Source organism: Coturnix japonica, chromosome 18, assembly GCF_054131305.1.
Source record: "Coturnix japonica strain WE chromosome 18, WE-NBRP24, whole genome shotgun sequence".
Taxonomy (NCBI): Eukaryota; Metazoa; Chordata; class Aves; order Galliformes; family Phasianidae; genus Coturnix; species Coturnix japonica.
In genome coordinates, this window is record NC_140680.1 from 6,284,064 (window position 1) to 6,306,864 (window position 22,801).

Sequence of the window (22,801 nt, forward strand, 5' to 3'; positions counted from 1 at the left end):
AAGGGGATGTACTACAAGCCAGAAACGTAACCAAGAGTAAGACCTTCAGATCCAACTTACTTCTTCAGCGTTTGAAATCCATGCTCTTTGTACTGGATTTCTTGCTTCATGTGAGCTACCTCCCTCTTTAGTTTATTGACCTGTAGGAAGTTAAGAACAACACCTCACATGAGTATTTAGGCACAGAAGTAACCATTCAATTCATACTTTTTTTTGGTGTGTAGACAGTATTATCTAGATACATTTTGCAGATAATCACTGCATCAGCAACTAACAGCTGACTGCATCTTCTTCAGGACATTTTCAGTGTCTAGGGATTTATCCAGCACCCAGATACCACATTATTTAAACAGTGGCTCACAAGAAGCTTAATCTCACAAGCAGAAAATGTGGTGAAAAAATAAAATAAAATCAAAAGTCAGGAATGAAACACACGCTGATTTTACTCACTGATGTTAAAAACCTTTCCAGACATTAAAAAACGTTAAGTATCAGGACTGGAGTTACATTGCAATGATACAAACCATCCTCCAAGATATCAAATTAAAAGGCCTCACTGCACGAGTAACACAGCAGGCTGATAAAACATATTGTAAATCCACTGACCCTACAGCTTGTTTTATATTCCTCCACAGAGGCCGGACTGACCTACTTTACTTCAGTCCTTTCTTCTTCCAAACCAAGCTCTGCATGAGAGAACACACTGCCACTGCTAACAATCTGCACTGAGCTCTCGACAAAACAGCTGCCATTCTCTGGAGAGAGCTCGTTGTAGCTCTCTGGTGTTGCAGTGCACTGAGGAGAGAGCATGCAGTTAAATGGAGCAAAACATACTATCAGCATACAAGGAAGTCTAAAGTCTATTAGGAAAACAATTGTTTCAATCTAAGCCGGTAACATTTGAGAATACTGATATTTTATCTCCTAGATAAGGAATGGCAAATTAGCTCTTTCAATTGCTTTTGAGTCACCTTTCAATATTTTTCATGAGGCTTGGAAATATCTGAAGTTTGCCTGTGGCAAGTGAAAGTCCATTTGTACTTCTTACCCTGGATTTCGTAGTAGCAATCTCTGCTTTGAGGATCTCTGGGTCGTACTTGGAACTTGACGATGAGCCAGACAGCACTAGAGCAAAACAAACACTGAATTTAGCAGCTTTATCATCCTCCCCTACTCTTCTATCAGCCCCAAACTATGAATCAAGCTTACTAGAATCTCTCTTCTCACTTCTCGCATTTCTAAAAGAATTTATCATAACTGAAGGAAACAGTGCATTAGGATTTTTTTTTTTTTTTTTTTTTTTTTTCACTTTCTGGTTGTATAAACAATCCCCTGAATATTCAGAAACAAAGGAAAGTGAAAAACACGAAAGGTGATGCCAGCCTTCTCACAGGCTTGAGGACATAACCAATCACCCAATGTGTCACACTGGATTAAATCAGCACCCCATTAAGAGCAGAACTCTCTTCTCAGCAGCAGTTAAAACCCTTATGCTTCAGAAAGTACAGAAGCTCCCCAACGTGCAATGTCATGAAAAGTAGCCATAGGCAAAGGAGTTACTTTGATCCTTGCAGCCATCAGCTTATGCCATACAAAACATGGGAAAACATTCCTAGTTCTTTGGTTGTATTTTTACAAATAGCACCACACCAATGCAATTCAAGTTCATAACCTATTGCTTTAATACACCAGCACTTCGGTGGAGACCAAACACTTTACTTCAGAGATGACAGGACCCTATTCAAATGTTAAGAACCCCTCAATGACAAGACTACTTAAATACTTTCTGACATCAGGCACAAGATTCACCACCTTTAATATATAATCCAGTGAGAGTGAAAAGACAGCAGGGCAGGGTAAGGGGCAGGTTCTTTGATGTGGCTGCTGAGAACAAACTTTACAATAGTAAGGGCTATGAAAAAAAAACATTCCTTGCAGGAAATACATTCATCTCTGGACATTTTCCAGTTCCTAACCAGTAACAGCAAGCAGACTCTTGGCCTTATACAAACTGCTCTGCAGCCTTTTCTTAAGCAATAGGCATTGATGTTTTCTGCTGTGACAGAGAACACAGAGTAGAAAGCAATGTTCTTCATACTGAGATACTCCACCAGTGCTTCCTTTCACTTCACATATTACACAGACTCCTGAGCTCCTTGATACAGTTACTGAACTACCCGGGATGCTGAACTCCAAAGAGGCCTGAGAATGCTGCTCAAGAGAAGCCTTCTGGCCTTGTTTCTGTACTTTGGACAGGTGGATCAAGGAACACAACAGGGAATCTCATTTTTATCCTCCCCCAGCATTTGTTGAAGGCCATGCTTAAATCTGTACACCACATCCGGTCACCAAGAAAACCACAGTAATAATGCTTATAACTTTATTCTTTCACAAACAGGTGTTGAACAAGTATTGCTCAGTTTGTCTCGAAAGCAAACACAGAAGTAACGTGACACAGCATAACATACCAAAGGGCTTTATTAGGGAACCAGCTTCAAGCATTTTACTCTCCTAGTGAGATCTGATTGAGAAAACCACTTGATAATACTCACAGCTGGTCTGAGAGCCCAGTTTGTGCTCCCAAACATCATGCAGCTGCCGGTATTCTTGCTGGGCCAATTCAAGCCTCTGCTGTTTCACTTGATAGATCTCCTTCTGTGCAGCAATTGCCTCTTGGGCCAGGACAAGATAGTCCTTCAGCATATGTTCCTGCTCCCGCCGCCATTGCACACGAGGATCTTCTATTTGTGTGGTTTCTTAAAGAGAAAATAGAAGGAGGCAAGATTAATAAAAACAAAAACAACAGGCTCATATTGCTGCTTGGACCAGCTCCACCATCTACAACAACTTTTAAGAAATGCTTGTGCCCCCTCTCCCAGCAACAAAATTGCAATGAGGACATTTATGTTTTCTTTTTGTCCCTTTAAGAAGTGATCACTGATTCACAGTGCTCTGTGATGATCTCTGCTATTCTGACTTGAACAGAATAATGCAGGCTGAAATCAACACACAACTCACCACCATCTCTGCTGTTGATCGCAGCATGTTTTAGCCTCTTGAAACACCCATGCAAACATACGCCCTCACAAACACTAGAACACTGACACTGAGTGCAAGGCTTATCTTTATGGTACCTGGTTTATAACATTTCTAATAAAATAGCAGAGCTATTTCACTGATAGAAAAGTTTCCTGAACACTCCATTGCCACATGACTGTGATTGCTCTTGCGCTGTCAAACACAACTCTACCTGTCTTGTTTGGCTGCAAAGTGGTTATTAGTAGCAAGAAGGAAATAAGCCTTCACACTCACATTCTGTAGGTAAGTACAAACAAAGAATTCCTAAGTCACTTGTGAAAGCGCCTCATACTGCATTATACAAACAGCATCTCGGGATGAGAGTAAACATTTCCCTCACTTAAAGAAAGCACAGCAGCAAATCACTGCAGAATCTAAGAGGTAGAGTTTAAGATGCATATTTTTTTGGTAACACAGGCAAAGCAGTCATGGATAGCTACACCACCTCCAGCTCTGTTACTCCAAAACAGCCGACACGTTACTGTTAAGATTTTTAATCAATAAGGAAGCATACAGGCACAGACATGTAGCTTAAACCTAAGACCAATACAGCAAATTTGGTATTTGCTTCTATTATGAAGAAGTGCCCCAAATATTTTCCTTTTCTCTTTCAAGGTTATTATGTGTTCTTGCTTGGTACAGGTTCCAATGTTCATGTGACTAAGTGCAATATGCTGTCAGAACTACAACGCATGAATAAGCATACCTAGTCACCATGCCATGAATAATGAATAAATAGCTGCTTGAAACTATCAGAGGGAATCTAATCTGCATATCTTAAGAGCCTCTTTAAATATGTAGTAAAAGCAGCCACGGTGGAAGGTTGGAGCAACTCATCAGTGAGTCAGACATAAGACTAACACTGCAATTTGCAGGACTTGGGCAAGACAACATTTTGGCAATAACCCCAGAAGCAGAAATCAATATAAAGAATTCTACACAAAGGATGGAACCCCGACCACATTTTCACAAACTTGTCCATGGAGGGGAAAATTAACAGGACAATTCAACACCATGGCACTCCAAGTTACATGGCACAATCCAAACAGGTGGATAGAGGAACAACAAAAAAAGAACAACCAGACAGTGTGTCAGGAAACTAACACCAAAGCTCATAGAACTGTTTCAGCAAAATGTTGTTACAGATCCTGCTAACAAGCACAGTTCTACTCATTGTGAATACTACAGAGACACCTGAACAAAGAAAAAAAAAAGCTCAAAAGTAACTTAAGAAATAAAACAATTGGTTTTACCAGCTGAATGTGTTAGTATCCTCCCTAGAGGGAGGTCGTGGTCTTGCTTAGAGGAAGCAGAGGAAATGTCAGGGAGATGCAGAAGTTTATCAACAGTAGGAGCCTCAAAATCACATATGCCTGTCTCTGTTCTTGCCCATAAAAAACACATTTTCCAGACAGTCATTACATGCATCTAAAAATGGAGCAACTCCCTTCTCTCTGTAGTTAAGCAGAAGTAGAAGCCTGCTGCAAGTTACCCAGAGATGCCTGGATACCCCACAGTCCTGATGGGCAGCTTCCCCAGACCAGACTGCATGAATGATCATTAGGAACCACAATGCTGGGCTCTATTTCAAACTTAACAGATATGTTGGCAAAGTACCCATGAGTGTTGAAACCTTCTTCAGGACACACAATCGTGTACCTGTGGCTTCTTAAAGCTTGAGATTGCTTCAGATAATTAAGCTCGAATACATCAGGTCTGTAACAAGAACCAATGTACCTCCATCCCCTGCTGCTCCTTCCTGCACAGTGAATGCCTTGGAGAGGAATAAGGTTTTGGACATTCTCCAGAGACTATTGCACACAAACCACAAAGATGAGCCTCCTGATTAGCTGAAGGTAAGAGGATATGGTTTGCTCAATCATGATTTGGATCAGGACTGGCTTAAGAAACAAAGTAATAATTTTGTTTCTCTTCTTCTTAACCTTTTAGATGAAGTTCCAGTTCAAGTACTGCAGCCTCTAGCATCTTAGAGAAGCTGAACCTTAGCAGCATCTGCTGTTAAGCAGGTGTCAGCATCATCTGAAGCTGTAACTGCACACCCTTAAAGGTTGTAGTTTCAAGTGGCATCAATCAGGGTAACTGTTCCTCCCTAGTAAAAGGGATGCGAATTCTAGCAGCTCAGAGAAAGCACCACTAACCATACCAGCAGTCATTCAGTTTATCCCTGCCAGGGAAACCAACACAGGACCTTTGCACTGCTTCTGATGGTCTTGTCACAAAGACAAATTCCAAGGTAAGAACAAACTCCAGATCACTGCTACATAGTCGGACTTTTCATTACAGCCAAATCTTAGGGAGGTGTGTCCACATTATCAGCTTGAACATGACTGTTGATCTGGACACTACAAACAAAAGGTCTCAAATCCTTGTTTTAGAGGGGGAAGAGTAGCTCCTAATATGCAGAAAGGCAGGCAATTTTGTGGTTTTCCATTCAGTGCATTTTAAAGGTACAAAATAACGACTCTGCAAAGTACAATAACTTGTCACTTACTGGTGTTGTGGTCTATGTAATAAACTCCAACCTGAGGGTCATACGCTTCTTCCCATCCTAATGGCAATTCATCACTAATGCAGTCTGCAAACGTTAGTGGTTTAGTATACCTGAAATGCAAAATATTTAGGATTAAAAAAAGAACACTCCCACATGTCAATTCCAAATAACACAGAAGAAGCCAAATCCTTATTAGGTATAAACACTGAAGAAGTTGAAAACTATTTTAAAGCTTCTGCTCTTACTTAATAACAGACCCCAAACTCTACCCTTTCTTCATCTGAAGTTAGAGCAGGATGAATTCACTGTGACAGAACTCCCAAGCCTCGCCTGGCTCAGGCAATACTATTCAAAGGAACACGAAGAACTTTGCCAGAAACAGTCCCAGTCTCTGCACCGAAAGAGCAAGATTGTTCACAGGCAAGTCTTGTATCCAAATAAGTAGATGAGAAGAAGTAAGATGAGAAATACAATTTGCATAGAATGAATAATTAAGGCTACATAATCAACAGCAAACACTGAGTACTGTGGGACCACTCCAGTCATTTGCACTGCAACATGCTCTGTTGAAATAATGACAAACTAGAACAGTTTCTCTGTGTCATAGAAACAAGTAACACACTCAGTCCAAACAAGAAGCATTTCCACAAAACTGTTCTGATGAGTTTCTGCACATGCAGCAGCTCTCTGAAGGCTTGCACAGCTAAAGCAAAGCTCACTTCTGAGCACGGCCCAGACTTCAATTACTGAAGCTGTGCTCCTTCACTCCCTCTGACTCTGAGCTCACAAGGTTCAGCCTGCAACAATAAAGTGAGCTCAGCAGCAGGGCCTTGGAGCAGCAGGCACAGGGCACAAAGCAAAACACCAAACACCTTTCCAGCCGTTACACTGTACACACCATGAGCAGCATAGCCAGGAAGAGTCTGAAAGAGTCTGTGGGAAGTCTTTCAGATCCAAAGATAATTCAGCAGGGCTGAGAGCTCCGTAAGTTGTACAGAGGTCAGAGCACAGCTGAACAGAGCTTATCTGGAGGCACTACGCAGCAAACCAGGAATCCACGGTAATATCTGAGAAACATGCGTCAGCAGAGAAGGGCATTCTAGGAATAAGCCTTCGGACATTAGAGGTTCAACATAAAACAAGCATTTATGTTGACTGATGGACGTCCCCAAAACATGACTTGGAAATCCGGTACATGGCAAGACTAAGGAAGGAACACATCTAGGAAAGCTGCATAAGCCAGTAACCTCTCTACAGTTACCTGCTTTTGCACTTCTTTTGAACACACTGCCTTTGCTATCTGAAGCAGTGCATTAGCCACCAGTCTCTCAAGTGGAAAGAAGAGTATCTAGATTTATCAGTATCACAGAACATCCATACAGAAAAATGGATTACTCTGAACAGACTCAGTATTGCTGACAGCTAGATCTGCATCTTCAGGACGCTTTCTCCCCAGATGCCAAGCGTGTAATTCAGCCACTTGGTTCTTTCAGCTGGACTCCAGGAGAAGGCAGAAAGGTGGGATCACTCTGTTCCAGCAAGGACAGGAGCCAGCTCAGTTCTGCTGGGAGCCCTGTCAGCAGGTAATGGGGCTCAGAAGCACAGAGTCACTATTAAGGCTCAGAACATTGCCCAGAAAGCACCCACCACCAACCAGACACCACTGGCTCTCATTGCTGATAGCAAACTTGCAACTATCCCATTTATGCAGTTAAGGAAGCATTCATTAAAGGAAAAACTTGTCATTCAACTAGCAAACAAAAAAGTAATTAGCCTTAGAATTAACAACGTATTTCCATTCATTACAGACAACATGTCATATATGTCATATTTCCCAACTGCAGCTTTAGAACCAAATCACTACTCTAAATTCTTTCCTTTGCAGCTGCAGAAAGAAACTGGCACATATCTAAGAAACAATGCTACAGTGACAGATGAAAGACAGGGAGTATGGTGCACATCCAGATAAATGAATAAACCATAAGAAGGAAAGGGAGATATTACTTTCCTTTAAGATAGTGTGATTTGCGCATTTGTTATGAAGACAAATATTTCATCTTCCAACAGGAGCCCAAAAATCAAGCATCTCCCTAAGCACACTCACAATGCAGCACAGTGTATTAAGGTGGGAAAAGGTAAAGCTTTTCTCATAGAGCAAGTCACAATTCAGTTCGTGTGTAATTTCTGCAAAAACAGCAGAGTTTCTGCATAAGGGAAATTAAAACCAGGACACATCTGCAGAACTACTTCTTTTGAAACATCTCATTTGTAATTCACAAAGCTTCCTTACAGCCTTGGAAAAGTCTCATCAGCTCAGTCAAATATATTATCATTTATTTGGCCCTCACTGTAGCTAGACTCAACTGTCTAGAAGAATTAACTCCTTTTACACACCGTGCATGCATTACAAGGAAAAGATCCTACAGATACATGCATTCATCAGCATCTTGGACAGAGAACCTCCACATACATTCATCCAAGCTTTCTAGGGAAAGCAGCACATGTAAGAAACTCAGAAGATCCTGACTATTGCACGACTTCTGGCCTCCAAAGAGGAAACCAGAATGTGTGGGGGGGTTGCTCACGCATAAAACAACTTTTATTAACCCTATGGTAGTCTAGTTAGAAGTGACGCTCTTAGGTACATCTTCCAGGTTTGCCCAAACACCTTGCCTGTGGCTGCCTTTTCCCCTTCTCAGAGTACAAAACATTCATTCAGCAAGCGTCAATCAGGGTGTACATACATATTTATTAATTATAATTATATACATGTATATTTTTAATAGGAGCATAAAGAACCACAGCACATCAGCCTAGCTTTATCAGTTCACAACATCTAAGCTTTCAATTTGTTACTTGTTCATTTGATTTGATTCAGGAAATTCAGCTTTAACTTCCAGCAAGCGTAATGGATCATTAAGGTACCTGGGAACCAGGTGGCCTTAGCAACCAACACCCAGCAGCAAGCCAAGGACACTGCTTCAGAAACCAATCCTGATAACAGAGGTAAAAGATAACAGCCCCACATGACGTACTAACCTGAGGAGTATCACTTGGTCTTCAGGCAGAGACAGGAGAGAGGAAGCCATAGTCCAAACCCCTACCCATCAACCTTGTAAATGCACAGCAACACTTTCACCTCTGTGAAACGTTTGCCCATAAGAACTCGAGTATTCATAGATCAAATGATTTTCAAATTCCTCTTCCACAGCAGGATATAGTTTCCTAGCTCTGACTTATGAAATCATGCCATTTTTAATGAGACATTTCTCTATTTCTTAAGATTTTTTATGTATCATCTACAGCTCCTAGTGCAGATAAAACTGGAAGCCAGCATTATCATGCACAAGCACTTAAATTGAATCCTGCTCATCTCGGATTTGGAAAGCATTTCTACCATCTTCAACTCTGCTGTTGTCAACCAAAAGCCTCATTACACAAGAAACCGAAGGCAAATAAGTCTTGTACAACAAGATGTCAATTGGCAGTACTCTTGTTAAACACAGCTGTAACATCACAAAGGTTTCTTAGTGAAGTAGCAAACACATGAACTGTGCCATTTACAAATTTAAACTTAATACTATAAAGGTATCAGAAATTAATTCTTGCAAAAATAATGTTACACATTAGCTTCAGTTACTGTATTTCAGTGCCAACTTGAAGCCACCAGTTGATTTCCCTCCTGTTTAAGTTCCCTTTAAATACTGGAAGACTGTAATAAGGTCTCCCCAGAGCCTTCTCTTCTCCAGGCTGAACAAGCCCAGCTCCCTCAGCCTGTCCCTGTAGCAGAGGTGCTCCAGCCCTCTGATCATCCTCATGATCCTCTTTCAGATCCTTTCCAAAAGCTCCACAACTTTCCTGTGATGGAGGCCCAGGACTTTGTGGCCTCACAAAGGCAGAGAAGAGGCAGACAAACCTCTCTTTCCCTGCTGGCCACCCCTTTATTGATGCAACACAGAATACTATTGGCCTGATAAGTGGCAAGTGCACACTGCTGGTTCACATTAAGTTTTTCATCTACCAGGACCCTATGTCCTTCATAGGGCTACTCTTTTTCAACAGCTTTACTTGGATAAACTCTTCAACCCACACTTCTCTGTGTCCCATCTGCCCAACATCCCCTGCTGACAGCATGACAGCCCACACTGCACTGACTAGACCGGAGCAGTCCAGGAGCCCAGCAGCAGCCCACAGCAGCACACAGTCCCCATGGGCAGAGCAGAGGTAAGGCTGTGAAGGCTGCTGCCACTCAGTGGGCTGCTCTGCTGCCAGGAGCCTCATCACGACAGTATACAGGAGTCTTTGTTTTTAATGAGGTCATCCCGTTCTCAAGACAGACGATGATTATTTTTAAACTCCAGCATTAAAAATAAAATCTGTCACATTTCTGACAAGTTTTCTAGGACTGGAGCAATCTACTCCTTACAAGAGCTTTTAAAAATAGACTCCCACACATTTATTACTCAAATCTGCAATCCAGCCTTCAAACACACTGGGCTGTTCGTCTCTATAGTAACTCCGTTTTCCCTCAGAGCATCTCCTCTAGCTGCATAGAGGATTACCTTTGGAGGCCAAAGGTGTGGTGGGGGGAGGCCCTGTTTTGGGATCTCTCTGGCAAAGCTTTCCTCATCCACCACCCCGAGCACTGCTCCAGCTGCAATGCAAGGAAAGCTGTTAAGAACAGCTCACCCCTGACAGCCAGCCCCTGAGACATGACAAAGGGCAGCTCTGGGCTGCTGCAACCCTCAGCTTCCCAACACCATGACATTTTTAGCAGGGGAAGCCTCCCAACCCAGGGAGCAGAAAGGAGCCTCTAAGAGCCACCAAAGGCCATAAAGAATTGCAAATGGCAAAATGCTTCCCAGGTAACAAAGAGCAACCTTGAACTTAGACTTGATGATCTCTAGAGGTCCCTTCCAACCCCTACAATTCTGTGAAATATTCAGTAGTAATATATAAACAGATTAACGGAAGTATGAAGGTACACAGTTTTAAACCCCACCAGCTGCAGCTGCAGCAAGCATCCCAGTATGCACCATTCTACTGCTTCAGAGCTGCTTGCTCATTCTACCCATTTCTGAAAAAGCCTTGTATGTTCACAAGTTCTGCTGTGCACAGTGACAATACTTGTCTATGCATTTCTTCTCCACACAGATTATTCACCTTCAGAAACAGAAAACCACTAAGTTATTTGTGTGGAAAAGACTATCAAAAACCACTTATAGGTTTCAGATAATTCCTAGAGATTAACAATCTGGCTCTGCTAGCAGGAGAGAGGCAGGAGGTCAGTCATACTTTCTTAATCACTCAAATGCAAAATTCCTGAGATAGTTCAAGGTTAAAAGTCAGGAAATGGGAGCTAGGGCTTCTCACAACATTAACTTGCCTGCCAGTCTGTATATCCTGCGTACTTTCCAGAACTGATTAAGCAGAAAAGATATAAAAGTGTAAGGTACAACTCTGAGAACAGTGCAGCACTACCAGACTTAAAGCATGCACAAGTTTGAGTTTAACCATGCGAGTCATTCAAGCATCTTTGGCTTTAAACAGTTGAGGCAGGTTTTTCTTGTCATTTTTTCCCCCCCAAAGGAGTTTGACTTCAGTTCTTCCAAGATCAGAAGCAGCCTTCCCACCTGCAAAGCCTGAATAGATTAATTAAAATCAAGTCAGGTCTCCCTTTCACTCAGGAGTTCGACTGCTTCGGAAGAAAGGGACTCCTCACTTCACAGCAAGGGGTAAATTGTCTACCAAGCATCCAGGCTAAGTAGTCCGACTAGTTCCTTGACATATTTTGGAGATTAGGAACTGAAGGTTTGTTTCTGTTCTTGCAGCCTGTGATCCTTCTCTGAAAGGCTGCCTACAGAGCGTGGGCAGCAACAGTTTACACAGGCAAGATGCCTCCAAGATAAAGAGGAGTATAGGACATCCTTCCCTGCTCACCTCCAGTTTGTACAGCAGGGAGCCAATAGCTACTTTCTAAAATATACATATATGTGAGACTTTGGCAACATGGAAAATACTGAACAATATGCCTCAGCTTTCAGGAAGCTAGTGAGCCAGGGAAGGCAGTGAGCACTCAGAATTCAGTAGCGGAAGCAGAGTAGGCACTGGGCTGCACATTTGAAAGTGGTTTTCGGTTCGCTTGTAATCAGACATTGGCAGGCACTCTGAATTTTCACTTCAGACAGTAAGAACAGAGTAAGAACAGGTTGATCACCATTTTCATCCTGGGGAACACAGGAACATTTACCAAGTAGTAAAGCCTAGTAAGAAACAGAAACAACTCCAAGACATATTTACAGCCTGAATAGTACAAAGCTCAAAACACAGCTCTACTTCTACTGCAATGGTGTCAATACAAATCAACAGCTACTGAAGTTTACCTGATCATGTGAGGACAACAAGTGAGATATGCATTGCCAAATGAGTTGAATTGACTTACTCTTCTAATACAACATTAATTTTGAATGACCCAATATCTGTTTTGCCAACGGATTAGGACTGTATTCAGGTATAAGCTAGAATGGCCCTTGCATTTGCTCTCTCCACCTCTAACCCCCTTGAAAGCCTCCTGCCATCCTTCTGTCCCACGTTCCATGAGGCACAAGAAAGAAGAACGGAGTCCTGGCATACAGGCCAGAGACCTGGAAACCACAGCTCAGACAAACAGGAGCAGGACAATGACTGGGGTGCGGCATGTGTTCAAGACTCCCCAGCAGTGCCACAGTTCTTGGTGTAGAAGACTGAGAAAGGAGACAGCATTCCTGAATTTAGTACAGCTTCCACTGTGTTTTGAATTGCACCTTGTCTCCTGAGCAGGATGAGCAGTCTACTCACATTCAACATTTAGAGTAGTTTAAGACAAGTCACAGAAGCAACATATGTTATTTTTTCAGAATTCAAGGGAAAACTCCTTATGAAAATTACATTTCCCCAAACCATTTCCAACTCAAATATTGTTGCAGGAAATATTATCTGAGGCTCTTCATGAGCACAACATTATGGATTTAATCTGTATCAATTGTTGAAAAGAGGATGGGAATAGAAAGGCTTAGCAGCTAAGCACAAGCAATAAATCAGACTGTGACAAATTGTAGCTGGGTGTCAAAAATGCAAGGTGGCATCTTTAAAGTGTGTGTGCCTGCGCACGTGGGTGTTAACTTTGTCATCTGTTCGGAATAGGAAACTGACACAGTTATTTTGCTGCAGAAATGAGAATGCTGCATGCTTTGGCCTAAAGCAATTAACTAAGTTTGTACCTAATTAAGTGTATCCCAAATTTATTTATTTCTTTTTGAGTGGCCGGTCTCCAATTGGACTCCACAAATCTCCCCACGATCAAAGCTTTTTTAGCTATTCCTCCGAAACGCACAGCTTTCCTCATCAGCAACTGAAGACAGCACAGACACTCACAGTCCGCTGTAGCTGTGCACTGAGCACATCCATGCTGCCACATAAGCACTTCATTGCTTATATGCAGCCACAAAAAGCAGTGCTAGTGCCCTGTGTGTAACCACAAGCTGTGCAGCAGGGGAAGTTCACTGCCTGAAAATGAGATACGCACCAGAGAGTAGGTACGGTCTAACTGCAACCAAAACACAGGCAGCATCTATCAGTAGTTAATTTTGCCATGCCATCTGGCTGCCCTGCAGTACTGCAGATATTTGTGGGATCATGCAACCCGGTGTTATTTCCATTTCTCTTTATCTGCTGCACCTGACCTCCTGAAGGGAAGGTGCCCCCACCCCTTAACAGCACTGATGTCCATTTCCCACATTAATATTTTCTTTTTTAGAGGGAACATTTTTACCTAAGTGCTAAATTCCTACATTCATTACCAAGTTCCTGCCTGGTAACTGGCTGTTAACCAGCAGGAACAAGCCTATTTCCACTGCCCCGAGCAGAGGCCACAGTTTGCAGCACCAGCTGAAAACAGAATTCTGAAGATCATTAGCACACATCTGAATTCTTAGCACACATCAGGTCTCTAAAAAGGAAAGCGTGATAACTGAGGAAAAAAACTTCTGACCAAACATTGTAAGAAGCATTTAAACACATTTAAGACAATAGCAAACACCTCAATTCCTTTAATGGAAGATAAGCAGCACAGAAGTTCACATAACCAGAAGAAATCCGTTACTATTCTTACCCTGTAGAGAAAACAAATTGAGTTTAAGTATCTGCTCCCAAAATTACAGCAGCCTCAGTTCTGGAAGTGCTACAGTAACTGTCTGGCTGCAATAGCACTTCAGTTCCTTGAGGAATGCAACATTTATCATTTCATAGCATGTATTCATAGTAGTAAGCCTCCATTTCTTTCTCGTACTGCAAGAATAGTTTAACTGCTCTATAAAGCTATGTACTTTTCTGGGATGTGCTCCAGGATTAAATACAACAAAAAAGCATTTCAGAAAAGAATCAGTTGGTTCTTAGGCAATGCAATTTCTTTAACCAAGCACCCCATGTGACTGTACAAAGACACATGCTGGTAGAAGGAGGGAGGAAGAATGTACAGCACAAATACAATGACAACTGAGCCAGGCAAATAGTTGCTCCCACAAAAAGCAGCTCTCCCACCTTCCAACCTGCACACCCAGCTCTTGGCTCCAGTTCCTTCCCGCAGCTCTGCCCTCCCCGTCACCCCCAGGCCCTCCCACAAGTTGCTCCCAGTCAGTAACACAGCACAGTGCCCAGATTTTAATAAGCGAATTCACCCCTGAGTTACTGGTGCTCTCAGCAATCAGTTGCGCACCAGAAACAGTGAAGGCTCTAGGGAAGAGTGCAGCCCTCGCTGCTGGTGAGGAGCTGTCTGGCTGCTCACCAAGACACTGGGAACCCAACTCTCATATGTGCTTCATCTGCCACAGCACCATAATTAAAGTTGGTCCTCCCGAGCGGCCCATCTACCACAGCCGCCAGACCTGGCCTTACAAATGCCTCTGCACTCATTATTACTTATAATCAAAGAGCACAGAAGTTGTCAGCTTTAGCAGCAGGTCCCTCCAATCTCTGCACACCAGCAGGAGCCGACTGTGCTGTGGGGACAGCTGTGCTCCTGGCCGTGACATGCTGCAGGACATGAGGAGCTGTCTTGTTGCAGCCCTGGGCAGCCAAGCAGCCCACTGCACATGGCTGGCAAAGAACGCACTCTCTGGCTGCGCCTTTTTGTCTCGATAAGGATTTTCAAGGTCACGTTTGCTTCCCTCCTGGCTCTGGTGAAATCCCAGGCACGCAGCCTGCAGCCGCAGCATGTTCCCACCCCACATGTCTTGTAGGTACCAGCACACCCTGCCTTGTCAGCTGGCTCCCTGAGCACAGAAACACCTTTCTAACTGTATCCCTTTCTCCTGAGAGCAAGTGGCTGCAACACCCTGCTGCAGGGCTGGAAGCGTTGTGGAGGGTACTAGCCTGGGAGCCTCCTCTGCCCACCACTTATCCCTGCACACACAGCAGGACTGAAAGCCCTCGCTGTGCCAGGCAGGATTCCTAGGTAACTCCCCAAAAACCCCTATGTGCTGCCCACTCACAGGGTGAGCTAATTATACAAGCTGTTAGGCATGTATGCATGCACCACAGTGCTCTGAGTCATTAGAGCACGGGATTTATACTTCACTGCACGCATCTTGCTCTTTGTGACCATGTGCCTAGATACAGCCAGAACGAACACAACTATCTGGAATGTCTGCCGCTCGCCAGCCAGCCTATCTGAATGCAAAGCTGGGCTGCCCCACAGCCTGACTGGCTGCATGTGACCCGGTTGCATATCCAGCTTTCTCAATGCTGTTTAGAACCCCTTATTCCCTTCCCCCCCCTCCCTCCCCCCCCCAGTCCAGAACAGAGTGCAGTGCAGTGTTTAAGTCATGTTCTTTTCTTGTGTTATAGAAGTGACTCGAGTGTTGGGAAAGCCAGGCAGTGCTGGTGATCCCAGAGATGAACATGGGAAGCCTCCCCTCTGTGGGCTCGCGGATTGTTTCTATGGCAGCAGCTGCTCCTCAGCTGATGGCAGTCTCCCCCATTCAAAGTCACTGGATGCCCAACACCACAGCATGCCAGCCTCAGCAGGCATGATTCTGCCCTTCAGTCACTTGGCTTTCATTTACAGGAGCCCAATTCGGTCCCCAGTGAGTCCAGGACTGCAGCACTACATCCTGCAGTGCAGGGCCGGGTCTGCATCTGACATTACCTCTGAACAAGCTCTATCCCCCTCATCCAGTCTGCCTCAATCCCACAGCATGGCTCCATCCTACAGACATCCCTTTCCTAAGGGATCATACCCCTACACCTCATGCTGTACTCACACACAGGACTTGTCCCCATGCAGAGCAGCCCATACAGCAGTGGCAGGGCTCCCTGTGCGAGCTCATTGCTCAGTCCAAACCTTTAGCATCAGAGTGAGTTGCAACTCCCATGCCAGCTACTTTTTAAGTACTTCTAACGTGTCACCCAAACACTGACCTACACCATCAATGTATACATGTCTATATGTATACATTAATTTCCTTCAATCAATTCAGCTGAAAAATTATCCCTTAGTCCCGGTAGTCTACAAAGACCAAGCTGAAATCCTCCAGCAAATCAAACACTCCTGCTACCCTTGCCTTGCATATCTAAGCAAATCTACAAAATGATTTTGATGAGAATCAAAATCAGTGATGAATGCATAGAACTATTAAAAACACAGACCTTACCGGCAGAGGTCTTTGAGCACTCCTTTCTTCCATCAATCGTGTCCTTTATTCAATGTCCTTCTAATAATTGCCAAATCAATGGCAGAAACACATGTTTCTATGGTTCCGTGCCTGACAAAGGACAGTGATATTGCAGAGACTGCAGTGCCCAGGATGAATGAAGTCACTCTGAAATCCTAGCAACTTTGTTCCTCTGAACTGCTTTGCTGAGTTCCCAAGCAGCAGCACTGAGTCCAGCCAACATGCAGAACAGTGCCCTCCAGATCTGCACACAGCAGATCCAGGAAGGACATCCAGAGAGAAGCCAGCATCCCGTTAGGTGTCACCTTCACAGCGTCACAGCAGATGGAATTACAGCCCACAGCACAGCACTAAGAAAGCATCCATCTCTGTTATTTAAGCCGTCTGCTCTGAAAGGCAAACCAGAAGTGACATCACTGCCCGTGGTGCCAGCTCTGAACCCCTGCACCGAGTCAGGGCTTCCCAAGGAAGCACACTGTGCAGGAAGGCTGCTACTGCTGGCAGGTCACTGCTGCAGAGCCCAATTCCATGCCACCTTGGTTACTGAAGCAGCAGAAATGGATCCCTGAAGGCACAGAGCAGGGTTGGGGCACAGCAAGGTGACGGACCCACACCTACCATGGCCCAGCAGTATAGGGGCAGGAGCTCACAATGTCCCATAGCCACAAGAGGCTCTGGGACAAAGCTGTTGAGCCCTTCCACCAGCAAGTAAGCACACAATTAGCCAGCACACTGTAAGCTATGGTCTGCTGCATTCTCAAAATGAATCCAGAGGCAACCACTTACTGCTGTCAAGACAGAAGGAAAAGAACCTAATCCACATCCCATCCAGCCTCTATCTTTACTCAGTTGAATGATACAGACAGCAAGTCTAGCAAGTGAGATCAGGGCCTAACACAAAGATGTCAGGAATAAAGCAAGAAGCAAGTGCTCATTACTAAAAAAAAAAAAAAAAAAAGTGAGATTTATTAATAAATTAATGCCTCCTACTCTTCTTCACTAACACACAATAAAAATATTCTCAGAAAAATACCACGTAGAGCCTCCCAGCATCAAGAAGCACTGCACTTCTTCACACATCAGCCATTCCCCTACCTGCACCCAAACTGCTTGATGGACTAAGTGCTCCCCTTGTAAAGTCAACAAGTCACCTCTTAGGATTCAGTCTCAGAAGGACCAGATTTGTTTTCCACAGTTTAGTCCCTTTTTAAAAGCTAAATAGAGGACTCCATGCTCTTCAGGTACAGAGTGCTGCATGTTGGTCCCCTGCGTGTCCAGTCACCAGCTCGGGTGCAGTGATGCTCTGACATGGCAGACAGTAACGAATTCTCAGTGCTCATTGTAAATGCAACAACTTTCCAGTTACCTAGAAACCTTATTTCAGATCAACACGAGTTCAGCTTTGTACAGCAGAGCCTCCAGGCACCAAAGGGAAATCACCTCTGCTGTCTGCCTCCCTGCTCACGACACCAGACAGCAAGGGGAACTTCTCTGAGCACCAAGCAAGAGAACCTACCTGCGACTGGCTAAGAAAACAAATAAACAGGACTAAAAGGGCAATTTGTTACAGCTGTGCAAGCCAGAAAAAATGAATGCATAGCCCACAGTGAATTGAGTACACTGCCCTGTTTTCTTGTTCAGTTGAATCAAGGCATCCCAGGAGCAGGCTGCAAGAGAACAGGAGCGGGAAAGCTAAATTAGACAACACAGCTTTCAAGAAAGAACTAAACTCAGCGGGGAGGAAAGAACATGAGAACTCTGCAAGCTTTTCCCATCCAACATAGATGCATTTTATATTCTCCCCAATGCAGAACTAAAGAGCAAAGGAGAAAGAGCTCAAACATCAATAAGGAGATTCCAAGGTGAGCTGTCAGAAGACCAGGAAAGGGTGCTGTGAGCAACACACAACAAGTACTTGTGGAGCTCTGGAGCTGACTGCCACAGCACAGGAACATGTGCCTCCATTTTTATGCACAGGATATCAAAGTTTAGACCATGATATTTGTCATTAAAATCAGTTGAGGAAAACATCTTAACAAGTTTCCATGCCTTTCTTAGCATGTTAAGGTTCATAATGCTTCTTGCAGTTCTCTGCTTCACATGTTTTGTTCAAGGCTTACTGATTATCCTAATAAAATAACACACAAAAGCACACCAAAAAACCCTCTTAATAGAGTGAAAATTAGAGCATCGGATCTATTACACCACTCAGCCTTTCACCTCAGCTGGAGGAGCATTAGAGCCTTTGGACATCTCATTTCAATGAGAAGGTTATTTAGTTCTGGAGAGTTTGCAGTAAAGTATTTAATCGCTAAAGGATTTGCAAATGACACATGAATATGCATGCAGCACTTCTCACCATGATATAAATCCTATTGTATATTTATGAATGGATTGCTTTGCCTCTAGCATCTACATGTATATAAACACAGGTTTTATTCTTCAATCCCACCCTCCCTTCTCTTTAAGGAGGTGCTTGAACAAATTTGCATTTTTTGAAATCTATTATCTACAATGCATTTCTTGCCCCCCCCCATGAAAAAAAAAAAACACAACAAAAAAAGAACCTCTGTACATCTCCTTCCATAAGGCAAAACACACACTGTATGAAAGGCTTTAAACACCCTTTAAGCATGTCCCTGAGAGAGCTAAGCAACAGTGGTACACAACTTGAGAGAGAAAACAAGAATGACAACAGCCAGAGAGAGGGGGAAAAAGTATTCAGAGCATCTGAGTAGGGAATAAAGGCGTGAAGTGACAGGTCAATAGCTTGCTTTTGATTGCAAAAATTCTAGCTGAAGGGAAGTAAATCCTCCACAGGCGTCTAGCAAGCAACAGAAATACTGAACTTCTTAATGCAAAAGCCTTGAGCCACTGATGGAACTCCATTATTCCTTTCATCAGACACCTGGGCTGCTCACCAAGCAGCATTTCAGCCTGTCTTCAAGAATGTTTGGTACGATGCGCTACCGCCCTTCAGGAGGGTGTTGCCACACACCTGCCTAACGACTTCAGAGAAGTAATTTCAGCAATGCCTTTAAAGATATCTGTTGGAATGATTTAATTTAGGTTATTCCATTGCAAATCTATTCTGTAATAAACCCGTTGGCAAAGGAACACTTGCCAACATACAGCACTACACCAGAACCAAGTGTCACAAGCAGACTTCCAAACAGGATGATTACAGGTGTAAATTTCCACCACTTGCACTATTTCCATTCCTGCTAATACACAGCAGAACACTTAGCGTTGAGAAGTTAAGTGCCTCAGCTGCCTTCCTCCTTCAAGGCCTTGGTGTCACTTGGCTCTGCATGGAAAACAGAAGCAGCCCCCAGTTACAGACCCCTTCTGCAAAGGAGAGTCCCACTGCAGGGAGCAGAAGGGCTGATGTGGCAGCCGTAGAAGCACAACAGAACATGATCAATACATGACAAGTTCCTTCTGCTCCCGAATAATCACTGCCTGTTCATGCATCTAAACCAGGCTGCCAACTGCAATACACTCAACTTAATTCATACCTTGATCTGGTAAGAACAGAAAAAAAGATGCTCAGGAAGGAAGAAGTGTAAAGAGTGCCCTGAAAACAGAACTACAGTAACCATGCCTGGAACGAGGACCGCCAGCCCACCTAAGTTACTGAAGATGCAACAATACTATCAGAACTACAAGAAAACTACTAACCAAAGCTGCTGCAGCCTGTCAGGGAAGCAGACAAAACCCACCAGGATGCAGTCAGGGTATTAGCTGCAGCCTACTGGACAAACAGAGAGTAAAGATGAGAAAATTCAACAAAGAAGATTTGTTCTAGGGATAAGAGTGGCATTTACAAAAGAAGTGTGAAAGCGAGCCTGAATGAAAGATGTCACCGAGTGTGAACCGCTCAGCTGCAAATCGACCTCAGCAAACAAACTGCACATATGCAACTCTCCTGCAAATGATAAAGGCAGATTCCTAAGCGATATACCCCTCTGTGCCATCCCACACATTCTTCCTGTAAAAGTGAGGGGAAGCTTAAAGAGAGGAAGGGGGAAATAATGCCCAACTATGTTTGTTTCTCTGATCTTACATGTCTTAAGTATTTGAGTTCAGAACATGCTCTTAGCATCGAGCAATGAAAGACCAAGACAGCAGATACCTGCTATATTTAATTATTAGAGAGCAAGTTGTGTGAGGAACTAGCAGCATATCAGATCTTCCCCGAGGAATTAACAGATGGCCTATGACAACACATTTACCTTTACTCAGAATTACAGACTGTTTCAGCTGCCCACGTAACAAACCATCATCACACTAACCAAGCTGAGAGCTGCACAGTCTATTGCTGAGGACACCAGGTGCAGCTGCTCTTCAGAAGTACATGCCAAATAAAGTAGCAAAATGTTAAGATGTAAGACTGCAGAAGGTTCTTTAACAGACAGAACACACTGGGAAGGGCTGTTAAGGATTAAGCCTTAAAACTGACTTCCTATCCTTTACTCAGAATCTGATGTCTCTCAACAAGACAGTACAAAAAAGTTGTCCCAGTGCAATAAACAGCTTTCAAGAGGTGACACTGGGAGTCTCAGCCCTGCTGCTCTACTCCCCTGCTATCAGTCTATCAGCAGGCAAACACTGGGACAAAGGAAAGGAGCAGCAGATGAAGACAGTGCAAAATAGCAGAAACAATGACAGATACAGGAGAGCTCAGAGCCTGAAAGTTACTTACCAGGAGTCAAAGGCTTAGAGCCCTCACAGCAGCTTTTTTTTTGGTTACTGCTCACATTTTTGCAGTATCACATTTCTGTCCCAGCTTCACAGACTGAAGGAACTGTAGTTTATTAGGCATTATGAGAGACCTTGGGGAAAGAGCAGAAAGCGGAGGGATAGGCTGCACTCACAGGCAGCATGAAAGGTGTAGAAGGGTGTTCTAACATTCAGAGCAGCAGGTCAGGGGGAAGCTATGAGAAACTGAGAAGATGCAGATCACAAATCAGAGAACTAAAACAGGGGAATGACATCCATAACATCTGGAAAGGCATCACATTTTACAGAGTAAGTTCAAGATAAATTCCAAAGTTTCTGTATTTAACGTTCAAAAGCAAGAGAGAGAGAAAAAAAAAAAAAAAAAAAGAGGAAAAAAAAAAGACTACAGCATCTTATAAAAGCTTCATGTCACAGAAAGTGACAGGATGTGGCTAACAGCCATGGTATTGCCCTCCGTGCACACACAGGTTAACGTGCAAACATGTCTGTGGAGAAAATGCAGAACTGCAAGGTATCTTCAGTGGACAAACCTGCCTATTTCTATCTTGCTGGAAAACCTCCTTATGGAGAGCCACCTGTTAGGTAGCCTAAAACAGTCTACACAAGCTTCCACATAAGAATTAAAGACAGCGTCCTTCCAAGGCAACAGATCATTTTACCTTTTGTGCTTATATCTACTGTGGTGTGAAGTGCAGCTGACATAAGAAAGGACACACAGCAAGCCTGGCTCACTGTCCCACTGACCGAACAGCTATTTGGGGCAGCTGGATGTGGAGAGCTTTGAGGTATTTTGGAAGAAATCTGAACAAGCTGAGGTGAAGAGAAATGAGATGCTGACTGACATACTGAGCAGAGGGATTTAACCTCCCCGTCCTCCTCAGGGTGAACACGTCATGCTAAATCAAATACACCTGAGTATCACCACTAACACCTTCCAAGAAAACTTTTGTAGAGCGCTGATTTGATTTTCAGTTTAACCACCACAAAACTCCACACTATCAACGTGCTATCTGGAATACTGCATACAGTGCCAGTCACCCCACATTAGGCAAGTTGTACAACTGTATATGTGAAAGGCTCCCTTCAGTTCTCCCTCTCTGCTCTTCAGGAACTCATTCAGAACAGCAGCAGGCCACAAAGTGTCATGGTTCCCTCCAGCATCCCAAGGCTGCACCTGGAGAAGCACTACCAACACAGCAGCAGCTGCCACCAGCATCTTCATGGAAAGTAGGGTCTCTGGATAGCTGAGACACCTCCTCCCAAGAACAGCTCAAGTCCTGTGTAGCCACCAGAAGACTGTGCTAACAGATGGCAAGGAACCACAGCAGCACCACTGCAAACAAAGGCTGGAATGCAGCAGCCACCCAGCAGCTGCTGAGCATGAGAGCAGCATCACCTCTGAAGCACAGACCGTACTCTTCATGCACTGCTGAAGCAGCACGCTTAAGATGCTCTTCTAGATCAGTGACATAAGATGCAGAAGCACAATACATGCACGTGCCTTCAGAAATCCTAACAGGCTCAAAATGAATCTTTAGAACTACAGAAGTAAAATTGGTTGAAGACCTACCACTGCACTGAGGCAAGCGATGGTTTCAGCTTTAGAGCACCAGAATTCTCCCAAACATAGAACAGATATGAATGACTGCCTCCTGCAAATCAATGCTGTTTATTGGGTACTTTAAATCAATAAAGCTTTCCTCCACAGAGTAAATTCTCCTGAAACGGCGATTAGACATTTTAGGAGAACTAAGTAGTT

General features: G+C 43.7%; 1 protein-coding gene across 3 annotated transcripts in view; it reads right to left on the reverse strand.

Annotated features, from left to right (window-relative positions):
• Positions 1-22,801, reverse strand: part of WWC1 (WW and C2 domain containing 1) — a 55,985-nt gene that overhangs the window by 26,515 nt on the left and 6,669 nt on the right. The window contains exons 1-5 of one of the 3 annotated variants that reach the window (XM_085518824.1): positions 16,279-16,649; positions 5,591-5,700; positions 2,553-2,756; positions 1,049-1,125; positions 61-140 (exon numbers count right to left, since the gene is read on the reverse strand). In XM_085518824.1, the coding sequence (XP_085374950.1) occupies positions 61-140; positions 1,049-1,125; positions 2,553-2,703 (308 nt within the window). In that variant the 5' untranslated portion in view covers positions 2,704-2,756; positions 5,591-5,700; positions 16,279-16,649. Of the gene's footprint in view, positions 1-60; positions 141-1,048; positions 1,126-2,552; positions 2,757-5,590; positions 5,701-16,273; positions 16,650-22,801 lie in introns of those variants that run through there. The other 2 variants (XM_015875919.3, XM_015875920.3) reach the window with 2 other exon arrangements.